At 40.6% G+C, this 20,716-nt stretch overlaps 8 protein-coding genes and 1 pseudogene across 12 annotated transcripts in view; 4 read left to right on the top strand and 5 right to left on the bottom strand.

Moving 5' to 3' along the window:
* On the top strand, positions 7-1,520 carry LOC104774638 (Golgi SNAP receptor complex member 1-1). Its single transcript, XM_010499166.2, has 5 exons — positions 7-77; positions 319-558; positions 692-856; positions 990-1,103; positions 1,229-1,520. Exons 1-5 carry the CDS (start codon positions 39-41, stop codon positions 1,340-1,342), a joined length of 672 nt encoding a protein of 223 aa, XP_010497468.1. The 5' UTR covers positions 7-38; the 3' UTR covers positions 1,343-1,520.
* Positions 1,594-3,038, bottom strand: LOC104774651 (uncharacterized protein At2g39795, mitochondrial). Its single transcript, XM_010499173.2, has 3 exons — positions 2,606-3,038; positions 2,016-2,338; positions 1,594-1,908 (listed from the first exon to the last, which is right to left on the bottom strand). The coding sequence occupies exons 1-3, from the start codon at positions 2,849-2,851 to the stop codon at positions 1,746-1,748; spliced, it is 732 nt and encodes a 243-aa protein (XP_010497475.1). The 5' UTR covers positions 2,852-3,038; the 3' UTR covers positions 1,594-1,745.
* On the bottom strand, positions 3,162-5,602 carry LOC104774612 (DCN1-like protein 4). 4 transcript variants are annotated; one of them, XR_765417.2, is made up of 11 exons: positions 5,461-5,602; positions 5,207-5,272; positions 4,703-4,787; positions 4,508-4,582; positions 4,388-4,424; positions 4,196-4,279; positions 4,019-4,079; positions 3,802-3,908; positions 3,644-3,709; positions 3,415-3,563; positions 3,162-3,310 (listed from the first exon to the last, which is right to left on the bottom strand). XR_765417.2 is itself a non-coding variant. In XM_010499160.2 (10 exons), exons 1-9 carry the CDS (start codon positions 5,268-5,270, stop codon positions 3,468-3,470), a joined length of 675 nt encoding a protein of 224 aa, XP_010497462.1. In that variant the 5' UTR covers positions 5,271-5,356; the 3' UTR covers positions 3,162-3,310; positions 3,419-3,467. The 4 variants fall into 4 exon arrangements, 1 of the variants encoding a protein (XP_010497462.1); XR_765425.2 differs by lacking the exon at positions 5,461-5,602 and adding an exon at positions 4,902-4,944 and having other exon boundaries at positions 5,207-5,344; XR_765414.2 differs by lacking the exon at positions 5,461-5,602 and having other exon boundaries at positions 5,207-5,356.
* LOC104774594 (ribonuclease 3-like protein 1) lies at positions 7,636-9,175 on the bottom strand. The gene is made up of 4 exons (XM_010499144.2): positions 8,972-9,175; positions 8,560-8,743; positions 8,257-8,368; positions 7,636-8,137 (listed from the first exon to the last, which is right to left on the bottom strand). Exons 1-4 carry the CDS (start codon positions 9,023-9,025, stop codon positions 7,939-7,941), a joined length of 549 nt encoding a protein of 182 aa, XP_010497446.1. The 5' UTR covers positions 9,026-9,175; the 3' UTR covers positions 7,636-7,938.
* Positions 10,084-11,070, bottom strand: LOC104774572 (annotated as a pseudogene).
* LOC104778730 (proline-rich extensin-like protein EPR1) lies at positions 12,377-14,629 on the top strand. Its single transcript, XM_010503173.2, has one exon. It carries the CDS (start codon positions 12,518-12,520, stop codon positions 14,465-14,467), a length of 1,950 nt encoding a protein of 649 aa, XP_010501475.2. The 5' UTR covers positions 12,377-12,517; the 3' UTR covers positions 14,468-14,629.
* LOC104774548 (chlorophyll a-b binding protein CP24 10B, chloroplastic) lies at positions 14,811-16,034 on the top strand. Its single transcript, XM_010499120.1, has 2 exons — positions 14,811-15,157; positions 15,360-16,034. The coding sequence occupies exons 1-2, from the start codon at positions 14,931-14,933 to the stop codon at positions 15,907-15,909; spliced, it is 777 nt and encodes a 258-aa protein (XP_010497422.1). The 5' UTR covers positions 14,811-14,930; the 3' UTR covers positions 15,910-16,034.
* Positions 16,087-18,260, bottom strand: LOC104774561 (probable 37S ribosomal protein S28, mitochondrial). Its single transcript, XM_010499127.2, has 5 exons — positions 17,315-18,260; positions 17,058-17,140; positions 16,772-16,883; positions 16,609-16,661; positions 16,087-16,503 (listed from the first exon to the last, which is right to left on the bottom strand). The coding sequence occupies exons 1-5, from the start codon at positions 18,183-18,185 to the stop codon at positions 16,360-16,362; spliced, it is 1,263 nt and encodes a 420-aa protein (XP_010497429.1). The 5' UTR covers positions 18,186-18,260; the 3' UTR covers positions 16,087-16,359.
* LOC104774528 overlaps positions 19,026-20,716 on the top strand; it is a 3,379-nt gene continuing 1,688 nt past the window's right edge. The window contains exons 1-2 of one of the 2 annotated variants that reach the window (XM_010499111.2): positions 19,026-19,613; positions 19,902-20,710. In XM_010499111.2, coding sequence (XP_010497413.1) covers positions 19,272-19,613; positions 19,902-20,126 — 567 coding nt within the window. In that variant the 5' untranslated portion in view covers positions 19,026-19,271 and the 3' untranslated portion in view covers positions 20,127-20,710. Of the gene's footprint in view, positions 19,614-19,901; positions 20,711-20,716 lie in introns of those variants that run through there. The other variant, XM_010499105.2, reaches the window with a different exon arrangement.

Genomic DNA, 20,716 nt, shown 5'->3' with positions numbered 1-20,716 from the left:
AAAGAAGAGAGTTTTTTTTTACAGATTCTGTGGACGCCATGGATGTACCTAGCTCTTGGGATGCTTTACGGAAACAGGTACTTTCAATTTTTAAAAAATTCTCTAGCGTGATTTGATTCCAAGCTACTGGGGTAATAATTATTCTTTGGAACACTTGTTGTCAAGCTCGTAGCGTCTAATTTTAGGTTTTTTTAAATTAGATTCTATTCGAATTAGGGGAATTTATCATTCTACTGGATCCAATTGAGATGCAATCTCTCTTCTGATTACTTAAAAAAACGAGTCTGTCTTTGTGTTGTTGTCATTTGAATCCCACAGGCTAGAAAGATTGAAGCTCAGCTTGATGAGCAGATGCATTCTTATCGTAGACTTGTTTCCACTAAGCCTTTATCTAAGTTAGATGGCACTGAGAGTGATCTTGAAGCTGGTATTGACTTACTTCTTAGACAACTACAACAAGTTAACGCCCAGATGCAAGCTTGGGTCTCTTCAGGCGGATCAGAAATGGTCTCACATACTTTAACTCGACATCAAGAGATCCTTCAGGATCTTACTCAGGTATATCAGTCTTGTTCCTGTATGTTTGACTCAACCTTTGTTATATCAGTCTTGTTCCTGTATGTATGACTCAACTTTTGTTATATCAGTCTTGTTCCTGTATGTATGATTGATTGATTCACTTATAATGCAGGAATTTTATCGACACCGCTCCAGTCTTAAAGCAAAACAAGAGCATGCTTCACTTCTTGACGACTTTAGGGAATTTGATCGGACTAGATTAGATTTAGAAGCTGGGGATGGCTCTGAACAGTCCTTGCTCAAGGAACATATGGGAATCAACCGCAATACAGCGCAGGTTTAATATACATACTCCTTTGGTATTAATATTTGTTAGAGTCTACAGCTGTTGCATACATTAAGACAGGCTTTCTCAAGTTAATCCAACACCCCATGACTTATGTGAGCTGCCTATTATATAAACTCTGCAGATGGATGGTGTCATTTCACAAGCTCAGGCCACACTCGGTACACTAGTCTTTCAACGTTCAACTTTTGGAGGCATCAACTCAAAGCTTAGCAATGTCGCCAGCCGTCTACCCACGGTACAAATATCTTTCCTTTTATTATCTACACACTTGTTTGCTTTCTTTATGTCCGGGCATGGCCCGTGTTATGTGTATCATCCATATATCTCACCCTGCAATGCGATGGTTTAAAACCACTGCAGGTCAACACTATTCTGTCAGCGATTAAGAGGAAAAAGTCGATGGATACAATCATTCTTTCTCTAGTTGCGGCTGTATGCACATTTCTCATATTCATTTACTGGATAACCAAGTAAAATTTGCCCATTTCTTTCGTTTGATCTCTATGTTGGGCCACGTTTGGTTTTCCCATGGTGTTAATTTGTTCTGCAATTATCGGTGTTCTAGTAAAAGATCAAAAACATAAATATTATGTACAGCAAATTTCGTCCCTGACTTTGCAGTTTAGACGAGGTTTCTATTTTGGAGATGTCACACATAGAGTACAACCATCTGTTTCTCCCATCTTGTAATTTTTTTTGGCCGTGGAGTAGGTTGCTGCATTGAGAAGGGAACAAGTATGTACGCAATTATATCATATTAGATCCATACATGTCACATAACTCTGGAAACTAAGAACCATGCCAATAAAATTCTATATAAAACCCATATCCAAGGGAACATTCATTGGATGCTTAAGAATGTGGTAATCAGAAGGTTTCATTTTTGCTCAACATAAGATTTAACAGTCTCCATCCATCTAATATACTCAGCTTTATCTTTGTTCTTCATGTACTGATGCAAGAACTCAGCAAGATCATCACCTATACCTCTATCCTCCAAAAAACGATAAACCGAGTCTTGAAGTTCCTCTTCCATTTCCCTGTAAATTTATTAAAAAACCAACATGAGATACATCATATCAGAAACACACAAAACACAAAAAGAAGAAGTTAGTTCTATAAAAAGAGGGGGATAAAATCACAGTACTGGAATTCTGGTCCAATATAGGCATTTGGTGAGTTCTTGCTGTATTTACGAACAAAGAACTTGGAGATCTGTATGGTATCAGGCCAAGCAGAACACATGATCTCAAATGTCTGACCATCACCCTTAGAGATGTTGACAATGAAAGTAATATGAAGCTGAACATCTTCAGGGTCGCTGCTTGTAGATTTTGATGATGGAACTGATCCATCAAACATGGTTGCTTCGATTTTAATATCTTCCTTGTCCCCAAATTTTCTTCTCAAGCTAATCCATTGCTCCCCCGGCCGCTCTTCCACTGTGAATGGGCCAAACCTCTCCTCAGGCTGAAATTTTTATGTACAAACAATTTTGCTCAGTTCAGCTATCAGACAAACCAGAATGTCATTCTTACTCGAATTGGGCTCTCACAAAAGGCATAAACTAAACTTTTGTGTTTGCCACAACAAAAACTCAATCAAACGGGGGAACAAACATGATTCGAACTCGAGATCATCATATTGCGTTTGAGATGATTCATATCACAGATTCCAGAAAGGTCTAGACTTTAGTATCAGATGACTGATGCCAAGCAATTACAAAAATGAAAATACCTGAAGAGGAGGCGAGTGATCGAGCTCGGACTGAATCTCAGAACGAATTAACCGGAGAATGTTACCCTCGAAAGCTGATTTCCTCATTTCCGACACATAACCCCCCGAGCTAAGAAACTTACGGCTCGTCAACAAACCAATAGTCCCATTTTGATTTGACAGAACACATGTTCTAGGGTTTCGGCTAAAAATCGAAGGCGATGAACTAATCACTGTTCTTCTCAGAAATCTGAAGAGACGTGCCATGAAGAACTCGGGACTCACGAGTAGCAAAGGTTGGGGGGTTTTCCTAGGGTTTAAGAGAGCATCTGGAATTCTTCGTAAGGGATTTTTGGTTTGATTCTCTTCTTCGCGGGGTTTTAGGATTCTTTAGTAATGGTGTAAAAGCTAATCTAGACCGTCCATTGGAAAATGAATCTAATGGTTGATAAAATGTTAAGAGTGTCGTGTGTGTAGCAGAATGACGTCTGTTTAGATGAATAAGTAAATGTATATTATACACACAGTGATTGTTCAAGCAAATTCAAAATCATTGGTTACTAATATAGAACGTTGATGTTTATGAACCAAAACATAATGTGTTCCCTCTATTGAAAGTTAATCACATGTAACAAGAATCATATAATGTGTCTTTTTTAATGTTTGAAAGATGAAAAGTGAAGTAAAAAATGTGCTGAAAAAGCTGTTTGATGAGCCCCACTGATCCTGCAAACCATACCAAAACATCAAAGATAGTGTTAATAACCAGAGCAAACAAAACAAAAACAAAAAAGCCTAAAGAGGGTTCAAGTTATATCGGAATGGGTTACCTACTCAAGTAAAGACGCTTTGAAGCTGAGACTTGGGAGGACACATAAGGATTTCAGGCTTGTTTTTCAGCAATCCACTCAACAAAATTGTCAAGAATCAACGGCCATGCAAGCTCTGGGTTGTAGTTGCCCATGTCCGGGAAGCTTATCTGTACAAGTAAGAAACAATTCGAGTTAGTTGATGAAGCTTGCTAAAGTGCTAAGAGATAAGAGAATTGGGGAAACATACCTCGTTACAGAACCGGTACAAGCCCATCCATTGGTCCATGTTTATGACTTTGTAGTCGTTTTGGATCTGTGTCAAACAACAAATCATATAATGTTATGAAAACATTGCTAATAAACCATAATGACAAAAATGTGAGACTCTCTCAGAGTGATTCAAACCTTAAGATACTCGACAAAGTAGTCAACTTGGGCTCGAAAAGTAGATCCCATAACAATTTCTAGGAGTTGGCAGATAGTCTCTATGTCAATACTCTTCTGTTTTTCCTCTGTGCATTGATTGAATAGTAAAACAAAAAAAAAAAAGTCACACAAACATGGAAAGAAGTGAAAGAGAAACAGCAAAATATCTCATGAAGAAACAGAAATAAATCCAAACCTGTTAGACAATAATTGAAGGCATAAGCATAGAAATCTGCAAAATTGGTAGGCCTCCTGACCTTTTGAAGAGACAAAACAAAAAATAAGGTAGAAAAGTTTAACATGATCCTCCAGTCTATTAGGATAAAACAACAATACGAAGTACAAAATAAAATAAAGGACAAAAAGTGTGAACCTCTTTCTCAAGCTCGGGAAGGGCTTTCTTCAACTTATTGAGAGTATCAGCTCTTAAAGCCTTGAGGCCTCTTCTCCACTCCTCCTACAAAGGGATAGCATTGCAGAGTGAGTTAATAAAGATAAAAAAAAATAACCAAAATCACAAACTAAAATCCGAGTACCAAAGACAAAACTAGAGCAATCCCCTTACATTAGTGAAGTAACCTTGTTTCTCAGCTTTCATTTTCCTGGGAATGGAAAAGTTTAGAAGGGGATTATTATGTAAACAGTGGTAAAGAAGAAAACAAACAAATCAAGGAAAAAATTTTACCAAGCAAGCATCAAGATTCTGATATCGGTATGGGAGACATCCAAATTGGAGCAGAGTTGCTCAATTCCTTCAGGGCTGTTGAGGGGAGGGATGATAAATTAGTACCCAAAAAAAAAAAAAAGCATATCGAAGTAGTCATAATGCATCTCAATCTCAAGTGAATAATAAAAGAAGAATTGGGATTTGATTACATACTCAATGAGATTGGAAGATCGATTGGCATACTGATTGAATAACTGATCAATACGATCCATCTCTTTAGTCGAGGCCTTGCTCGAAGCTGAACCAAGAAAGCAAAACAAAAGGTCAAAAACAAAGTAAGGAGGATACAAAAACGTATATACAAAGCCACCGGGCGAGAGATAAAAAAACAAACAAAGTATTAGTGACCTACTGGTTTTGTTAGATTTTTTTTTTTTCAATCGCAGAGCTCAATTCTGAGATAATCCAATGATTCGTTCATCAGCGCAAAAGAAGAGCCCATCAAAAGAGTAATGAGAATTCGATCCAAATTTGGAATTGAAAAAAAAATAAGAAGAAAGATTGGAATTCACAAACGAAATCCCAAACCAAAGAAAATTATAAAAAAAAAAAAAAAAAAAAAAAAAAAAAAAAAAAAAANAAAAAAAAAAAAAAAAAAAAAAAAAAAAAGAAGAAGAATCACATAAACCCTAAAGCGAGAGGGAAGAAGAAAGAAACCTGAGCGAAAGAGATCCGTGGCGACTGATTCAGCTGATTTCTTCTTGGATGATGAGCGACGCATCTCTGCACAATTTTGATTTTACAATATCGCACACAAAAAGAATTAAGAGATATACACACGAGTTTTCGTTTTTTTTTTTTCTTTTTCTTTTGGGGAAGACGAAGCAACTAATAATTATATATGTATATATAAGCAAAAAAAAAAAAGAGAAAATTAACAAAACACAGAAAAGGAAAGAGAAGAAGCAGACCACGAGACGATAGAGAGAGAGAGAGAAAGAGCCAGCAGCAGCAAAACAATATTTATCTGAGAGAGAAGACTTCTCCTTCCTACTTGAGTGCTGTGCTGACGACGAGGCCACCTGATTGGAACACACACAGAGTCTACGATTTCCTCCTCTTCTTTATATAATTAAAATGATTCTTTCTTCTCGATAACTCACAATTTACTTTTTTTACTTTTTAACTTTTCCTTTTCTTTTTTTGGTAATAATCAAGACGTGTTTAAGAAAAGAAAAAAAAGTAAGAAACATTAATGGGCTTTACAAGCAAAGTACTGACCAACTTAATGGGCTTTACGAAGCATTATTGAGATTTTGATTCTTGTCTTCTTCAACTTTTCCACCACAATCTGCTCTCTGTTTACAAAGCCTCTCTCTAGTAGTCTCTATATACACCTTCTTCACATTATCATCATAGTTAACTGTCTCTGCTTATAATTGGAATCCTCGCTCAAGGGACCCAGACATAGTTTCTTGCTCCGCGTTTCCTCATCAGAATGAGTTTTTGGTATGTACTCTTTCTCCTTGTTTTGTTTGCTCCATCTTTGATGCTTAAGACATTTCAATTCTTCCTATTCAAACAGAGCAAGTTTACAACTATAGGTCCATTTTTTGCTATATTTGTTGGTTCAGTTGGGGGAGGAGTTGTTGTTCATCACATTGATGATGCACAACTGTGTAAAACAAATACACTTTCAAATGCCGCAGACTAGGCAATAATACTATTTGCTTTGAATTCCCACCGGTAAGCCCCCTATGATTCAACAATAAAAAGATGTACACTGATAAGCGTATGCGGTATGCATCTCTTCCATAAATTTGATATGATCCAAACACCAGACAAGCACTAAACTATGTGGGCACTACATATGCTCAGTATATAGGGTACATTTCTCATTGCCATATCATCATCACACATTGAAATGTAGTATAGAATATTGGGACAATGTAATCACAGATCAATGTTGTGTTGGTTTCAGGAAACTGATGTGAAGGCCAAGACAAAACTCATTTCATAACACAGTGATTTCTACTAGTTCTACATATGGAGAAGGAGCAGTTTAAAAACATTAAGTCCCTTAATTCTCTTCTGGATGTATCTTAACCAATAGCATTTCATTTAAATCCACACACTGAGTGACTGTTACACTGAGAAACCAAAGAGAGAAGAGAAGTGATAACCATACTTTACTTACAACTGATGCTACAGATACACATCAACATAGTCTTATAAATAGATGAGTATTTTGTGATAGAGGCTACCCTATTGAGCTCCCTAGGTAGAGCTTATATCAAAAACTAATCCTCAAAGCCTAGGAACATGAACAAAATAAGACTACTTGATCACCTGCAACTGGATAAAGATCATACAGCGTGTTCACCTGTTACCATCATCTTTTATATCGGTTTCGTACGCCCTTGACGACGAGAAGGTTTCTCTGTCTGAAGAGCATGACCCACGTTCTTAAGATACCAAAGCGCTGCTTCGGCTGCCTGCTCAGCTGCTAGTTTCTTCTTAGAATGTGGATCCCCGAAACATTCCAAAAACGTTATCCCAGAATCCTCCTTCATTTCAATCGTAGCTTTGACTGTAAATCTGAACACAATAAAACAACAACAAGAAGATGGATGCTAACACTAACAGNACTATAGGTCCATTTTTTGCTATATTTGTTGGTTCAGTTGGGGGAGGAGTTGTTGTTCATCACATTGATGATGCACAACTGTGTAAAACAAATACACTTTCAAATGCCGCAGACTAGGCAATAATACTATTTGCTTTGAATTCCCACCGGTAAGCCCCCTATGATTCAACAATAAAAAGATGTACACTGATAAGCGTATGCGGTATGCATCTCTTCCATAAATTTGATATGATGCAAACACCAGACAAGCACTAAACTATGTGGGCACTACATATGCTCAGTATATAGGGTACATTTCTCATTGCCATATCATCATCACACATTGAAATGTAGTATAGAATATTGGGACAATGTAATCACAGATCAATGTTGTGTTGGTTTCAGGAAACTGATGTGAAGGCCAAGACAAAACTCATTTCATAACACAGTGATTTCTACTAGTTCTACATATGGAGAAGGAGCAGTTTAAAAACATTAAGTCCCTTAATTCTCTTCTGGATGTATCTTAACCAATAGCATTTCATTTAAATCCACACACTGAGTGACTGTTACACTGAGAAACCAAAGAGAGAAGAGAAGTGATAACCATACTTTACTTACAACTGATGCTACAGATACACATCAACATAGTCTTATAAATAGATGAGTATTTTGTGATAGAGGCTACCCTATTGAGCTCCCTAGGTAGAGCTTATATCAAAAACTAATCCTCAAAGCCTAGGAACATGAACAAAATAAGACTACTTGATCACCTGCAACTGGATAAAGATCATACAGCGTGTTCACCTGTTACCATCATCTTTTATATCGGTTTCGTACGCCCTTGACGACGAGAAGGTTTCTCTGTCTGAAGAGCATGACCCACGTTCTTAAGATACCAAAGCGCTGCTTCGGCTGCCTGCTCAGCTGCTAGTTTCTTCTTAGAATGTGGATCCCCGAAACATTCCAAAAACGTTATCCCAGAATCCTCCTTCATTTCAATCGTAGCTTTGACTGTAAATCTGAACACAATAAAACAACAACAAGAAGATGGATGCTAACACTAACAGATTCATATAACCTCAAATATATATATATATAAAAAAAAAAAAAGAGAGTGCAGAAAATGATGTCCTCTTACAATTTCATATGGCCAGGTCCCTCAGCGATGCTCTCATATATTGGTGCGTTCCAGTGCTTCACAGAACATAACGTATACAACTGTGATTTGGCTGACAACTTTTGAGTCTCCTCTTAAAAACACATGCATGTGAACAACACAAGAAAATGTCAACAAATGAAAACTAGACCCATAAAAACCCTAAGAGATACTTAAATGCAGCAGCTCTCCAAGAAAGCAAACACAATACTCACAGCCATATAACCCAATTACCTCAAAACATAAGCTTAGCTAATTAAGTAAGAGGGTGAAACAAAAGAGTACCTTGAGTAGTGGGCTCTGCTGCTGTGTGAGGCACCAAACCTGCTTCTGATTCGGAAACGGGATTACTCTCTACTTGTGTGATGTTTGACTCGATCTGCTGCACATTATCTTCTACAACATCATCGTTAAGCTTCCTTAGCTTAAACCCACTGTCGCATCTCTGTAGCATCATCCTCTTTGGTGCCTGATAATAATGAATTAAACAAATAAACAAACAAGCAACACTAAAATTAACTGATACGACGACAAAAGAAAGTAGTATTAACTCTCAAGTTAGGATTTTTCCTCCTTTTCCCACAAATGGGTCTTACTTAAAAATTGAATCTTTTTCTTCCCAATTAAGAAGATTTTAACCAGAAAGAAGAATACAGATATTCTCTGTAAAAAAATTACTAAATTAGAGATATCATACCAAAGAAGATGAAGAGGTGGGATCTGATGAAGGGCCCAAAGTAGGAAGATACATCGTTGAGATTTTAGAGATAAATCTATCGGATTTGTTTATTAGCTCTGAAGTGCTACTGCTACTACCTTCTCACTCATCGAATTTATTCATCCGATTCCGTTGAAATCCTTTGTTCCGCTGTACACCTTTCTAATTCATTGAGTTATTTGGGCCTAAACTTAAAATAGGCCTTTGGTGAATATACGGCCCACATTGTCGACCTATTTACTCCTGCGTAAATTATTATTTTATCGTTTCTCTTTAGTTATTTTATTTTTGCAATTCAGAAGTGAAGAGTGTTAATTAGCAGTAGTGGTGACTGAAGATAATAGTTTTGACTATTGAAGAAAACGTTGTCAAGGAAAAAAAGAGTCTGCAGAGGATAAAGATAAGCATGAACTGAATGAATGGGCAAAACATTCAATTTCAACGGTGGCACATCATTCTAAGCAAACTTAGCTTTCAATGCACATATACCAAAATCTAACGATCCTTTCTAGATTAGTTTTGAGAATGAGATATACAAAAATAAATCACAATCATTTCTGTATAGTTGTATTACTAACATTAATTGACTCAGATAAACGATATATACTGACCTAGTTAATTTGCATGTTTTTTCTACGGTTAAAAATAACTTAAGAAAAACTATATGGTCCATGGAAATACCAAAAAACTAGTAGCAAGTAAAACTACTAAAGAACATGCCGCAAACCTAAAGTTTTATGATTCAGATTGGAAAATAAAAAAGGTCGTGTGCCATAAATGAGTTTTAATTTATGTGATCTGTCACTTTGCCAAGCTGTGTAAGTAATCAGGAATCAGAATATTAATCTTTATCCTTCCCTCGGCATTTACTATTTCTACATTTTCCCATGACATGCATCCTCATCACATTAATCAAATTTATATATTCATGGATACAAAATATGCAATACAAATAGAACAGTATTAAAATGGTCTTTTAATCTCTTAATCCTAGTATATAATTGTATTGTACGTTGCGGTTTTGTACCCATAAGAAGAAGAGAGCCAAAGAGATGATGAAAGCAAAACAACTACTTGTGGTTGTATTTTTGTTGTCTCTATTCCTTTTAATCATTCACACAACAGAGTCAGTGTCCATATCAGATCATGAAGAGAAAGCTTACCTTAACGCAGAAGCTCTGACAATAAAGGAACAAAAGCAATCAAACAGAGGAAGACGCAGAGATAGCGGTCAGAACCGTGGACGCAGAAACTGCGATCCTCTGTATCAATACTTATTCGGAACCTGTGGCCATTGGCCTTTCCCTACAACACCCTCACCGGAAAACCCCTTTCTTCCTTTCCAACCATCGCGTCCACCACCACGTCCGAGACCGCGTCCAAGGCCGTCCCCACGGCCACCGTTGGTCCCATCACCACCACCGCCACTGCTTCCGCGTCCAAGGCCGCCCCCACGTCTACCGCCGCTTGTGCCTTCTCCACCGCCTTTGGTTCCATCACCGCCACCGCCTCCACCTTCACCGCTCGTTCCTTCTCCACCTCCTCCCTCTCCGCCACCATTTTTCTACTTCCCTTCACCGCCACCGCCTACGATAGTGTTTCCACCGCCTTTGGTGCCGTCTCCTCCGCCGCCACAACCAGGTGGAAATCCGACGACACAGCCCCCGCCGTTATGGCTACCACCACCAGCATTTCAATTCGAAACGCCGCCTATGTTCTCTCTTCCACCGCCGGAGTTTGAGTTTACACCTATGCCGCCAATAACTTGGCTGCCTCCTCCAGATGTTCCCGTACATTTCTCGACGGTGGACGGAGGCCTTTGATAAGGTTCCTCCACTGTTAATGGAATCCCCTCCGCTCAAACACTAGTCATTTTCTGATATCACTCTGCTTTTTTCCGTTTCTTTTCATTTTGTCTTTTTTTTTTTTTCTTTTTTATTCTATCTAAGCTGGTGTGAATGTGATGATGATTACTAAACAACGTAGAATGTAACGTTACAATTTTGTTTGTTTGTAAACAATTTTTGGTGTTTTCTTTAAATCAATTCACGTAATGAATAATCATCACGCATCTAGTAAAGTTCAGTATATTCGTCTACTCTAGGCTAAAAAAGTTATTCAAACCCTTAATATAATGGGCCGAGCTTNGCACAAACAGGTGGAAGTCCGATGACACAGCCCCCGCCGTTATGGCTACCACCACCAGCATTTCAATACGAAACGCCGCCTATGTTCCCTCTTCCACCGCCGGAGTTTGAGTTTACACCTATGCCGCCAATAACTTGGCTGCCTCCTCCAGATGTTCCCGTACATTTCTCGACGGTGGACGGAGGCCTTTGATAAGGTTCCTCCACTGTTAATGGAATCCCCTCCGCTCAAACACTAGTCATTTTCTGATATCACTCTGCTTTTTTCCGTTTCTTTTCATTTTGTCTTTTTTTTTTTTTCTTTTTTATTCTATCTAAGCTGGTGTGAATGTGATGATGATTACTAAACAACGTAGAATGTAACGTTACAATTTTGTTTGTTTGTAAACAATTTTTGGTGTTTTCTTTAAATCAATTCACGTAATGAATAATCATCACGCATCTAGTAAAGTTCAGTATATTCGTCTACTCTAGGCTAAAAAAGTTATTCAAACCCTTAATATAATGGGCCGAGCTTAGTGATTGATTATTAAATTTGGGCCCAAAAAGTATCGAAGACTATGAGTCATTTAAAGGTAAAAAAGGGTCATTCTGAGTATGTGGGTCAGAGCAGTGTTAAATGTGGTAATAACTAATAACGAAGAGCAGCTGAAGCAACGGCGTAGAATAAGATAACGTTAACATGTCTCGAAGTGAAGAAAACTCTCGATTTGTAATTCAATGCGACTTCTTCGATCAGAGCATTACATAGAAGAATCCACGCACGTCAGCCTTCTCCGCATTAAGTTACTTCTTCTACTCTCTTCTTCTTCTTTACCTTTTGTTTCTTCATATCGATTTAACAATATCTCCTCAATATTTCATCTCCTCGGTCAATTATATTAGATGTCTTGCACCAACTCGGTTATGATCAAACCGGGACTATAGACTATGATTTTGGGCCTTTTGGCTTTAATCCAACCAAATTAAAAAAATCTGATTTTGGTATCAGCCAAGCCAACCACGTATATGATTTATTTATGGGTTAGTTGGAGATTTTTTGTGACAACAGAAACCAAATACTCGTAGTTCTGTCTATATTCACTTCAATATTCTATGAGCAGAGTGTGGGCTGGCTATCACTTACCTCAGAGCTCTAAATTCGAGTCACTTTTAGTTATTGCCTTCTTTTACATTGGATTGTGTATCCAAATAAATACTCCTTTACTACCAAAAATATTCATTGAATTGAATCCTTACAAAAACTTTGGTCATTTGGTAGTGTGTCAAACATAAGAATTGCCAAAAGAATCCAACATAAGTAGTCACCCATCAATGATTCGACTATAAATACATACACATATGCCTAGTTTAGTTCTTGCATGCCTTACGAAAAAAGATGAAGAGAATCGTCCTAAGATGTGTAGTTACACTTCTATTGATCAGTGTTTCAATTACAGAAGCAATAGAGAATCCACACAACAGACACAGAGACAACAACAAGAATAGCTTGGCAAAAAGAAACAAGACAGTCAAAAGCAGCAGAAGAAGAAGCCGAATTAGAAACGGTGAAGCCTTCGCAACAAAGTGTGACGTGTTTTTCCGGTGCATTTTCGGCACTTGCGGTCAATGGAATTTCCCACTTATCCCTTGTCCTGAAAACCCTTTTTTGCCTCCTCCGGTGATCTTACCACCGCCTCTTCTCCTTCCTCCCCCACCGTTACTCCCTGTTGTCACACCCTGCCCACCACCGCCGCCTCCAGTCATAGTCAACGGTGCACCACCATGTGTTACTTGTGTACAACCATCACCGCCACCGCCAGTTCCGGTTCCTTGCCCACCTCCACCATCGCCTCCTCCACAGCCTTGCATTACTTGTGTCCCAACCCCTGCACTGCCACCTCCTCAGCCTTGCATCACTTGTGTGCCTGCCCCAGAACCACCAACTCCTCAGCCTTGCATTAATTGTGTGGTAGCACCAGCTCCACCGGCACCAGTACCTTGTCCGCCGCCGCCAGTACATCCGGTTATGCCATTTGTCCCTACGCCGATTTTTACACACCCTCCATTGCCACCATCGGTGACGCCGTCTCCTGTTCCAATCCTACCTCCACCTACTACTCCGGTACTGCCGCTGCCTCCACCTACTGCTCCGGTACTGCCCCTGCCTCCACCTACTGCGCCACTTCCGCCACCATTATCTTCTTCTCTTCCCTCACCACCTCTTCCATTAGTTTTATCGCCACCACCATCACTACCTGGCGGCACGGTTTCACAGCCACCGTTTACAATGACTCCGCCTCCTCTTTTAGGCGGTGGAGCTCCGGGAATCACCGGCTCACCTCCTGGTCCTCTTTTAGGTGGCGGAGCCCCAGGAACTGTCGGTACATCTCCTCCGCCGCTAGTTGCCGACCTACCGCCCATGCCATCAATAGCATGGTTTTCGCCGCCTGATATACCTACAGGCTCACAGCCGCCAACTCCAGTTTTTCTCCTTCCTCCGCCATTAGACCGGTCTACATTAACGCCGCCAGCTGCACAATTTTTACCGCCGGTTATAACCACCGGAACTCCTCCACCGGTAGATGACCTCCCACCGGATGTAGTCATCGGAGAACCGCTGATTCCATCGCCGCCTGACCAATCTTCGCCGGAGCTTCCACCACCTGATGTAACCATCGAACCACCAATTGAACAGTCAACACCTTCGCCACCAGTCATTCCCGTGACTCTTGCTCCACCGGTTCAAGATTTCCCGCCAATTTTACCCCCACCGGTTGAAGACCTCCCTTCGATTTTACCTCCGCCGGCTGAAGATTTCCCACCGATTTTGCCTCCACCGGTTGAAAACCTCCCTTCGATTTTACCTCCGCCGGCTGAAAATTTCCCGCCGAGTTTGCCTCCACCGGTGCAAGACTTACCTCCGCCGGTTGAAGACCTCCCTTCAATTTTACCGCCACCGGTTCAAGAATTCCCGCCGATTTTACCTCCGCCGGTTGAAGAGATACCGCCGGTGATTACATTACCTCCGCCGGTTGAAGAGATACCGCCGGCATTTACATTACCACCGACTGTAGAAGATCCTTCGACAGTTCCGGTATTCTCCGCACCACCGGTCCTCGGAGATTACCCACCGCAAACTCCCGTATTTACGAATCCGCCAGAGGTCACGAATCCATGGCTACCGCCGGACCAAACGCCGGTAACGTCATTCGCGCCACCGATCGAGTCAATCCCAACAATACCGGAAAATCCATTCCCGGTTACACCAAACCCGGACATGGGTTCAAATCAACCGTTGGTTCAGCTTCCTCCGCCCACTTGGGATTCACCGCCGTTTAATCGTTAATTTTCTAATATATTTCAAAATTCTGTTCTTTTTTTTTTATAAAAATCATGTAATGGTGTAATCTTAAAATAGCTGCAATGCCACGTTGTACAAATTCATTGGCTGTCATTTGCATTTCAATAAGAAGAAGGAGACTGAGTTTCCCACGTGTCATTTTATGTTGACGTCATAAATTTGATTTTAGAAAAGGAAAATATAATAAATAAAAAATACTGAGTTGGCAGAACAAGACAGTAGTGACTGTGGGTGATGTGGATATGGTGAAGTTGTATATTGACTCCTAATTGGTCAGATATCTATCCACGACAGCCTCTGAGATTTCGTGTATAGATTCTCATTATCTCTCACATTGTCCCTCTTTATCTCCTCTCTCTTTGATTCTTTCTACTCCGAAAAATTGAGAGTGAACAACCAAAGAAACACTTATTTCTCCACATCTTGAGAGAGGTATATTAGAGATCTCATGGCGATGGCGGTCTCCGGAGCTGTCCTCAGTGGGCTTGGTTCTTCTTTCCTCGCCGGAGGCAAGAGGAGTGCCACCGCGTTGGGAAGCGGCGTAGGCACTGGAGCTCAGAGAGTTGGCAGGAAAACTCTGATCGTCGCTGCTGCGGCTACTCAGTCTAAGAAATCTTGGATCCCTGCCGTTAAAGGTGGCGGCAACCTCCTTGACCCTGAATGGCTCGATGGCTCGTAAGTCTATCCTCTTTAATGATTAAAGTTTAATCTCTCACTCTCAGTTACTAGTATGAACAATGCTGACTATAGCTTGAACAATAGATTTTGATAGTTCTAAAGGTCTTGGATACTCATTTGGTTCTAATATATTTCACTGTGTTCGAAAGAGTATGAAAAAGGTCGAATTTATTGAGTCAAATGTGTATGATATTTGCAGGCTACCGGGAGATTTCGGGTTCGACCCATTGGGTTTGGGAAAGGACCCGGCTTTTCTGAAATGGTACAGAGAGGCTGAGCTGATCCATGGCCGATGGGCGATGGCGGCAGTTCTTGGGATCTTCGTCGGCCAGGCATGGAGCGGTGTGCCGTGGTTCGAAGCTGGAGCTGAGCCAAGCGCGATCGCTCCCTTCTCCTTCGGGTCGCTTCTTGGAACCCAATTGCTTCTCATGGGTTGGGTGGAGAGCAAACGGTGGGTCGATTTCTTCAACCCGGATTCTCAATCGGTTGAGTGGGCGACACCGTGGTCAAGGACTGCCGAGAATTTCGCAAACTATACCGGTGATCAGGGATACCCCGGTGGAAGATTCTTCGATCCGTTGGGTCTCGCCGGCAAAAATCGCGACGGTGTTTATGAGCCGGACAGAGAGAAGCTGGAGCGGTTGAAATTGGCAGAGATTAAGCACTCGAGGCTCGCAATGGTTGCCATGTTGATCTTTTACTTTGAGGCCGGCCAGGGGAAAACGCCTCTCGGTGCTCTTGGTTTGTGAGCAAACGGCATATGATGTTTTGAGTCTGTAGATATAATTTCTCTACCAAAAACCTTAATGTTCCTCTTCTTCAATGTGACATTTGGGAAAAGATCATTTAAATCATTGCTTTAAATTGGCACCAAGTCATGAGCTTAATTTAGCTAGCGAAAACTGTAAAATGAAAAATCATGAGGCTTGTTCGTAATTAACTTTATTATCACAACTCAAATGTGAAAGGGATTACTAAACATCAATGAAAGAGATCCACAACTTCATTTCTTTGCTACAAATGCATGATTGAAGAGCTCCAGGTGGAACAATGGAGTAAGAGAAAGTAGAACAAGTTTCTTCCCTACATAGTAAAATGCCTAAGAGGGGTTTGAACAGCTAAGCCTCACTCACAACAGAGAGTTGCCTGAACCAAAAAGAGTGCAGACATAAAATCACAGGGTTTCTACCGCATAAAGCTTATAACTTGTACTCCGGGTTGTCACGAAGGCTGAGTTTTGACAGGACAAGGCAGTAAGAATTCCAGTCAGTTCGTCTTAGATATTTCAACAGTTTCTTCCGTTTCTGCACCATCCCTAATAGCCCCTTCCGTGAATGCTTGTCCTACGTTTATAAAGCCACCACCATGTATAAACATAAGGTGTATAGAAAAAGAAACTGGGACGGTAAGATTCACAAAAAAATATCGTAAACAATTTGAAGTTTCACCTTTTTGTGTAGAGACGAGGATAAATGCTTGATCTTAGTAGTGAGTTGTGCCACTGCAAGAAGAGACCACAGACACCACAAGACAATCGGTCTAAGAACATGTATTCCTTTTGATGGCTAAAACCAACATTGATCATAGCACTAGCCTTTATGTAGAAATTACCTTGCACACGTGCAGAACCACAATCTGATTCCGACATCTTGAACTCTTCCCTGACTTTCGTGAGCTCAATTTTCATCTTCTCCGCAGAGGACATGTTATCTGGGTGGAAATACTTTGTCGATGCAGTCAAATAAAACAGATCAATACCCACAGTTTCTTGTAATAGTCACAACAGAGCATTGTAGAAACTATCATAGACGAAAGATCACCAAAGAAGCCTTTCGATTCCGACTAAATTAGATTAAACAAGTAACTAACTTCAAAGTGTAAGAGTGAAAAAACTTACAGTCTCAACTAGCTCCTCTTTTGGAGGAAGAAGCTTGTATTTAGGGATACCACCCAGATGACCCATAATGACAGCATTCTGCTCTGCAAGCAAAGAAACCTCCTCATATATATGACATATATGTCAATTCGACAGCAAAACATAACTCCAGACAACAAAATCAAATCTACATCTCAACACCTCGAGTCCTAAGCAAAAACCAACACATAAAGTATCGCATAGAGAGAGAGAGTCATAAGAAGAGGCTCAGAACGTACGGGTGAGAACTTCATTTTTGTCAGAGTCATTCTTAATAGATGATATAACATTTCTGAGTGCCGCAAAGTTCTTAGTCCGAGATTGGGCCTCTTTCTCTTCCACTTGCCTTAGCTTAACCAACCTCTGATTCAACTCCTGTAAAGAGAACCATCCTTCTTCTTTATCTCCCTCTGGCCTAAGCATCCTTAGTTTCTCACCTAATTCTTCTTCGTTATAAAACGTTAAGAACTCTGTAATCGTCTCCTCTGTTTCACCTTCCCTTCTCTCCGGGGGCATGTGCAATGCTTCTCCTCCAGTGCTCTTGAAGTTCCCTAACAAACTTCCTCTCTTCCCCATGTTGTTCGAAGTGTTAGTCTGCGTCCTCAAATTCTTCAAATTTTCCAGTAAGGTGCTCGAATCGAAAGAATGGGCTTTCCGATATCTAGGATCCGATGAGTTTGGTGCGGCCTTCTGCTTATTAAAAAGCGCCTCAAAGGAAACCTGCGGCGGAGACTGTGATGGATCCCTCGGAGGTGGGACGGTGGATCTCCGCTGAAACTTGGCGAGGTTCTTCCCCAAATCCTGTTGAGATACGCGTGACTGGTTACCGGAGAAACTAATCGGTCCGCGATTCTGAGATTGGGCATCGGATCTGGGGAATGTTCTCCTACCTTGCTCCTGCTGATTCTGCAATTTCTGTTTCAGTGTGGTCTTGATGTCGAAGAAGGGAGAAGAGTCCGACGGAGACGGAGAAGACGGTGACTGAGAGGGTTTTTCAACAGATGAGTTTGCGACTTTGGGAGGTGAATCCGATGGCGAATTTGAGAAACGCCGAATCAAATATGGGTTTGATGGTAACCTTTGCTGGCGTCTGGCGAGATGAAGCGCCATGGTTTTGGCTGGTCCGAAGGATTTAGGGCTTTGGGGGGGTGTGTGTGTAAGTGGAAGTGATGACGATAACAGATTACAGAAAGTGCGGTTTAAGTGAATTGAAAATGTTGACTTTCCGGTTCATTGAGAATTAAAATCGGTTAGGCAAAAGTCTGATAAACCGGATATAATTTTCAAACACGTTTACAGATCGAGACATGTCTAGTTAATATGTTAAAAACAAAAAAGCCCAATTGAACTTTCTATTTCGACCCACGAAGTCACAAAAGCCCTTAGGTGTTGTTTTCTTTCTCACCGACTTTTTTTTTGGTTTTTTTTGACAATTTAAAAAATGAACTGGGACTTTAAATTAAAATTTCAATTGAGGCCAAAAAAGAAAACAACCCGAGTTCAATGCATACTTGAGAAAAAGAAAAAGAAATATAAACTCAACTACTAACCAGTTAGGTTATAAATGAACATAAAAAGACAAAAGAAAAAAAATCCTAATTTCGTAAAACTTTATCCAACCATAGTGTACAATAGAAAAATGGAATCTACAGACTACTACAATCGTGAAAGATGAAAATGTTTTTTTGCCTGTAAGAATTGATTGAGCTCACACGTCCACAAAACAAAACTATCCCGAAACTGCATTAATAGAGGAGTAATGGGACGTAACTGAACCGTCACGCAAGCCAAAATAGATAGCTCTCACTGTCTCACACTCACCGCGCGAATGGTAATCGTACAGACTCCAGACCGACGCCAAACCCTACTAGGCGTCCATCCATTACCTTTTCGCAAAGTACCAAAAATACTTAATGCCACGTATGTATTCTCATGGGTCCCACTTTCACCAAGAAAAAAAGACATATTCAGGGAAAATTCACAAATAATTTCAATCTACTAATAATAATAATAACTGTGTATGTGTGTGAAAACGTTCCCAATCTATATATATATATATATTTTTTTTTTATATATATATAAATAATCCACCCATTTAATATGCCACGGAGATTTTTCTTCTTCTCCACTTTTCGCCACCATTTCTGCTTCTTCTCTCTCTCTCTAAAATCGGTGGAAGGTCCAACGTAAGAGACCATGACCGGCGGAGACTGGATTCATGAAGCTATGGATGATGATTCATTGGTGGCGCAGGCTCTGATCTGCCTCCTCCATTCTGAGCCGTCGTCACTTCCTGATACGAAGTGCGGCGGCGGCGGCGGCGCGTCGGATCTCAAGCTGAAGTGGACGGTGCGTCAGAGGAGGACCAAGTCGGCGTCGCTGAGGAAGAAGGGAGATGAGAATAATACGCGTGCTAGTCCCACGACGCCTCTTTCCTGGAGCGGTGCCACTTCTTTTAGCGGTGGTGGTGCTGGTGCCGTTGATGGATTTGAGGAGTCGAGCGGTGCCGTTAAACTCTCTGAGGCCGTTAGATCTAAGGTTCGTTTGATCACTTCCCTTTTTGGTTACTACATGTTCAACAGTTGAAAAAAAAACAACTAGCGTTACTCTGTTTTGTTTTGTGTGTGTGTTTAACGTATATACCCCTGGGATGCGGCGTTTTGACGGCGGCTATAGCCACCGTGTCATACCTAAGAAGCCTAGTCGTTTTGTTTTGTTTTGTTTTTTTGTTTTTTTTGGCCATTCCCATCTTCACGTAATCTCTCTCAGTCGTCTTCCTTGTTATCCGCAACTACCGCCACTTTTGCTCATATTTGTTTCTCTTAGGGTCATTTCCGTCATTTCTTCCAGGGATCGGCTTCTTCGCCGGTCACGCAACCTTGGCCTTTCCGATCTATACTCCGACTTCACGTTGACCATAAAATGTCACTATGTTTACCCTGGATGTCCCGTCAAAGCCTCACGTTCCTTTTTTTCTTCATAGTAACTCAATTTAATCTATCTTCTCTGCTTTTTCCATTTCTGCGACTCCGTGTCCTCACATCTAGATGATTGTGTTAAGTGGTGGTGTGTGACCAAAGTTCACGTCTCACGAATGCTTTGTTCCTGAAACTGTTCGCTAAATTCAAGCAAGGGTCATCTTCATCCATTCCAATGACGAGGTTACCCCTGTGATTGAGTGTGTCTAGGGGGGGTAGTTGGGTCCAATTAGAGAAGTAATGGCTGGCGTTATATATAATTGCTTATTATGAGGGTTGCCTCTTTTATGGGTCGTGAGGCGTTTTCGTGGCGGATTAGGTTTGGGGGGTTTGGTGCGTCTGTGGTGTGATCAGATGCGGCGTGGAACATCATACGTCTCATAGGTAATAGCTGACGTGGAAAAACAAAAGTCAAAAACTCTCCACTCCACGCGGCAGTTTGACTGAGCCCTCCAAAAGCACCTTCTTCCTTTGGTCAAAATCGCTTTCCTTTCATATAAATTATTGGTGACAGTCTTGTTTACTTACTTAAGCTTATTTTTTCTTTATCTATGGTTTAATTAAGGCGATGAATCATCTTATCTTACCAAAGTAGAGAACCCACAAAGTCACCAGTTTTGGGTTTGTAAATTAAAAGAACGTGATAAGGACAAGTTGGGGTTA

Source organism: Camelina sativa, chromosome 3 (genome assembly GCF_000633955.1).
Source record: "Camelina sativa cultivar DH55 chromosome 3, Cs, whole genome shotgun sequence".
In the NCBI taxonomy this organism is placed as follows: Eukaryota; Viridiplantae; Streptophyta; class Magnoliopsida; order Brassicales; family Brassicaceae; genus Camelina; species Camelina sativa.
The sequence above is the reverse complement of the archived record's forward strand: the minus strand, read 5'-3'. Positions and strand labels throughout refer to the sequence as shown.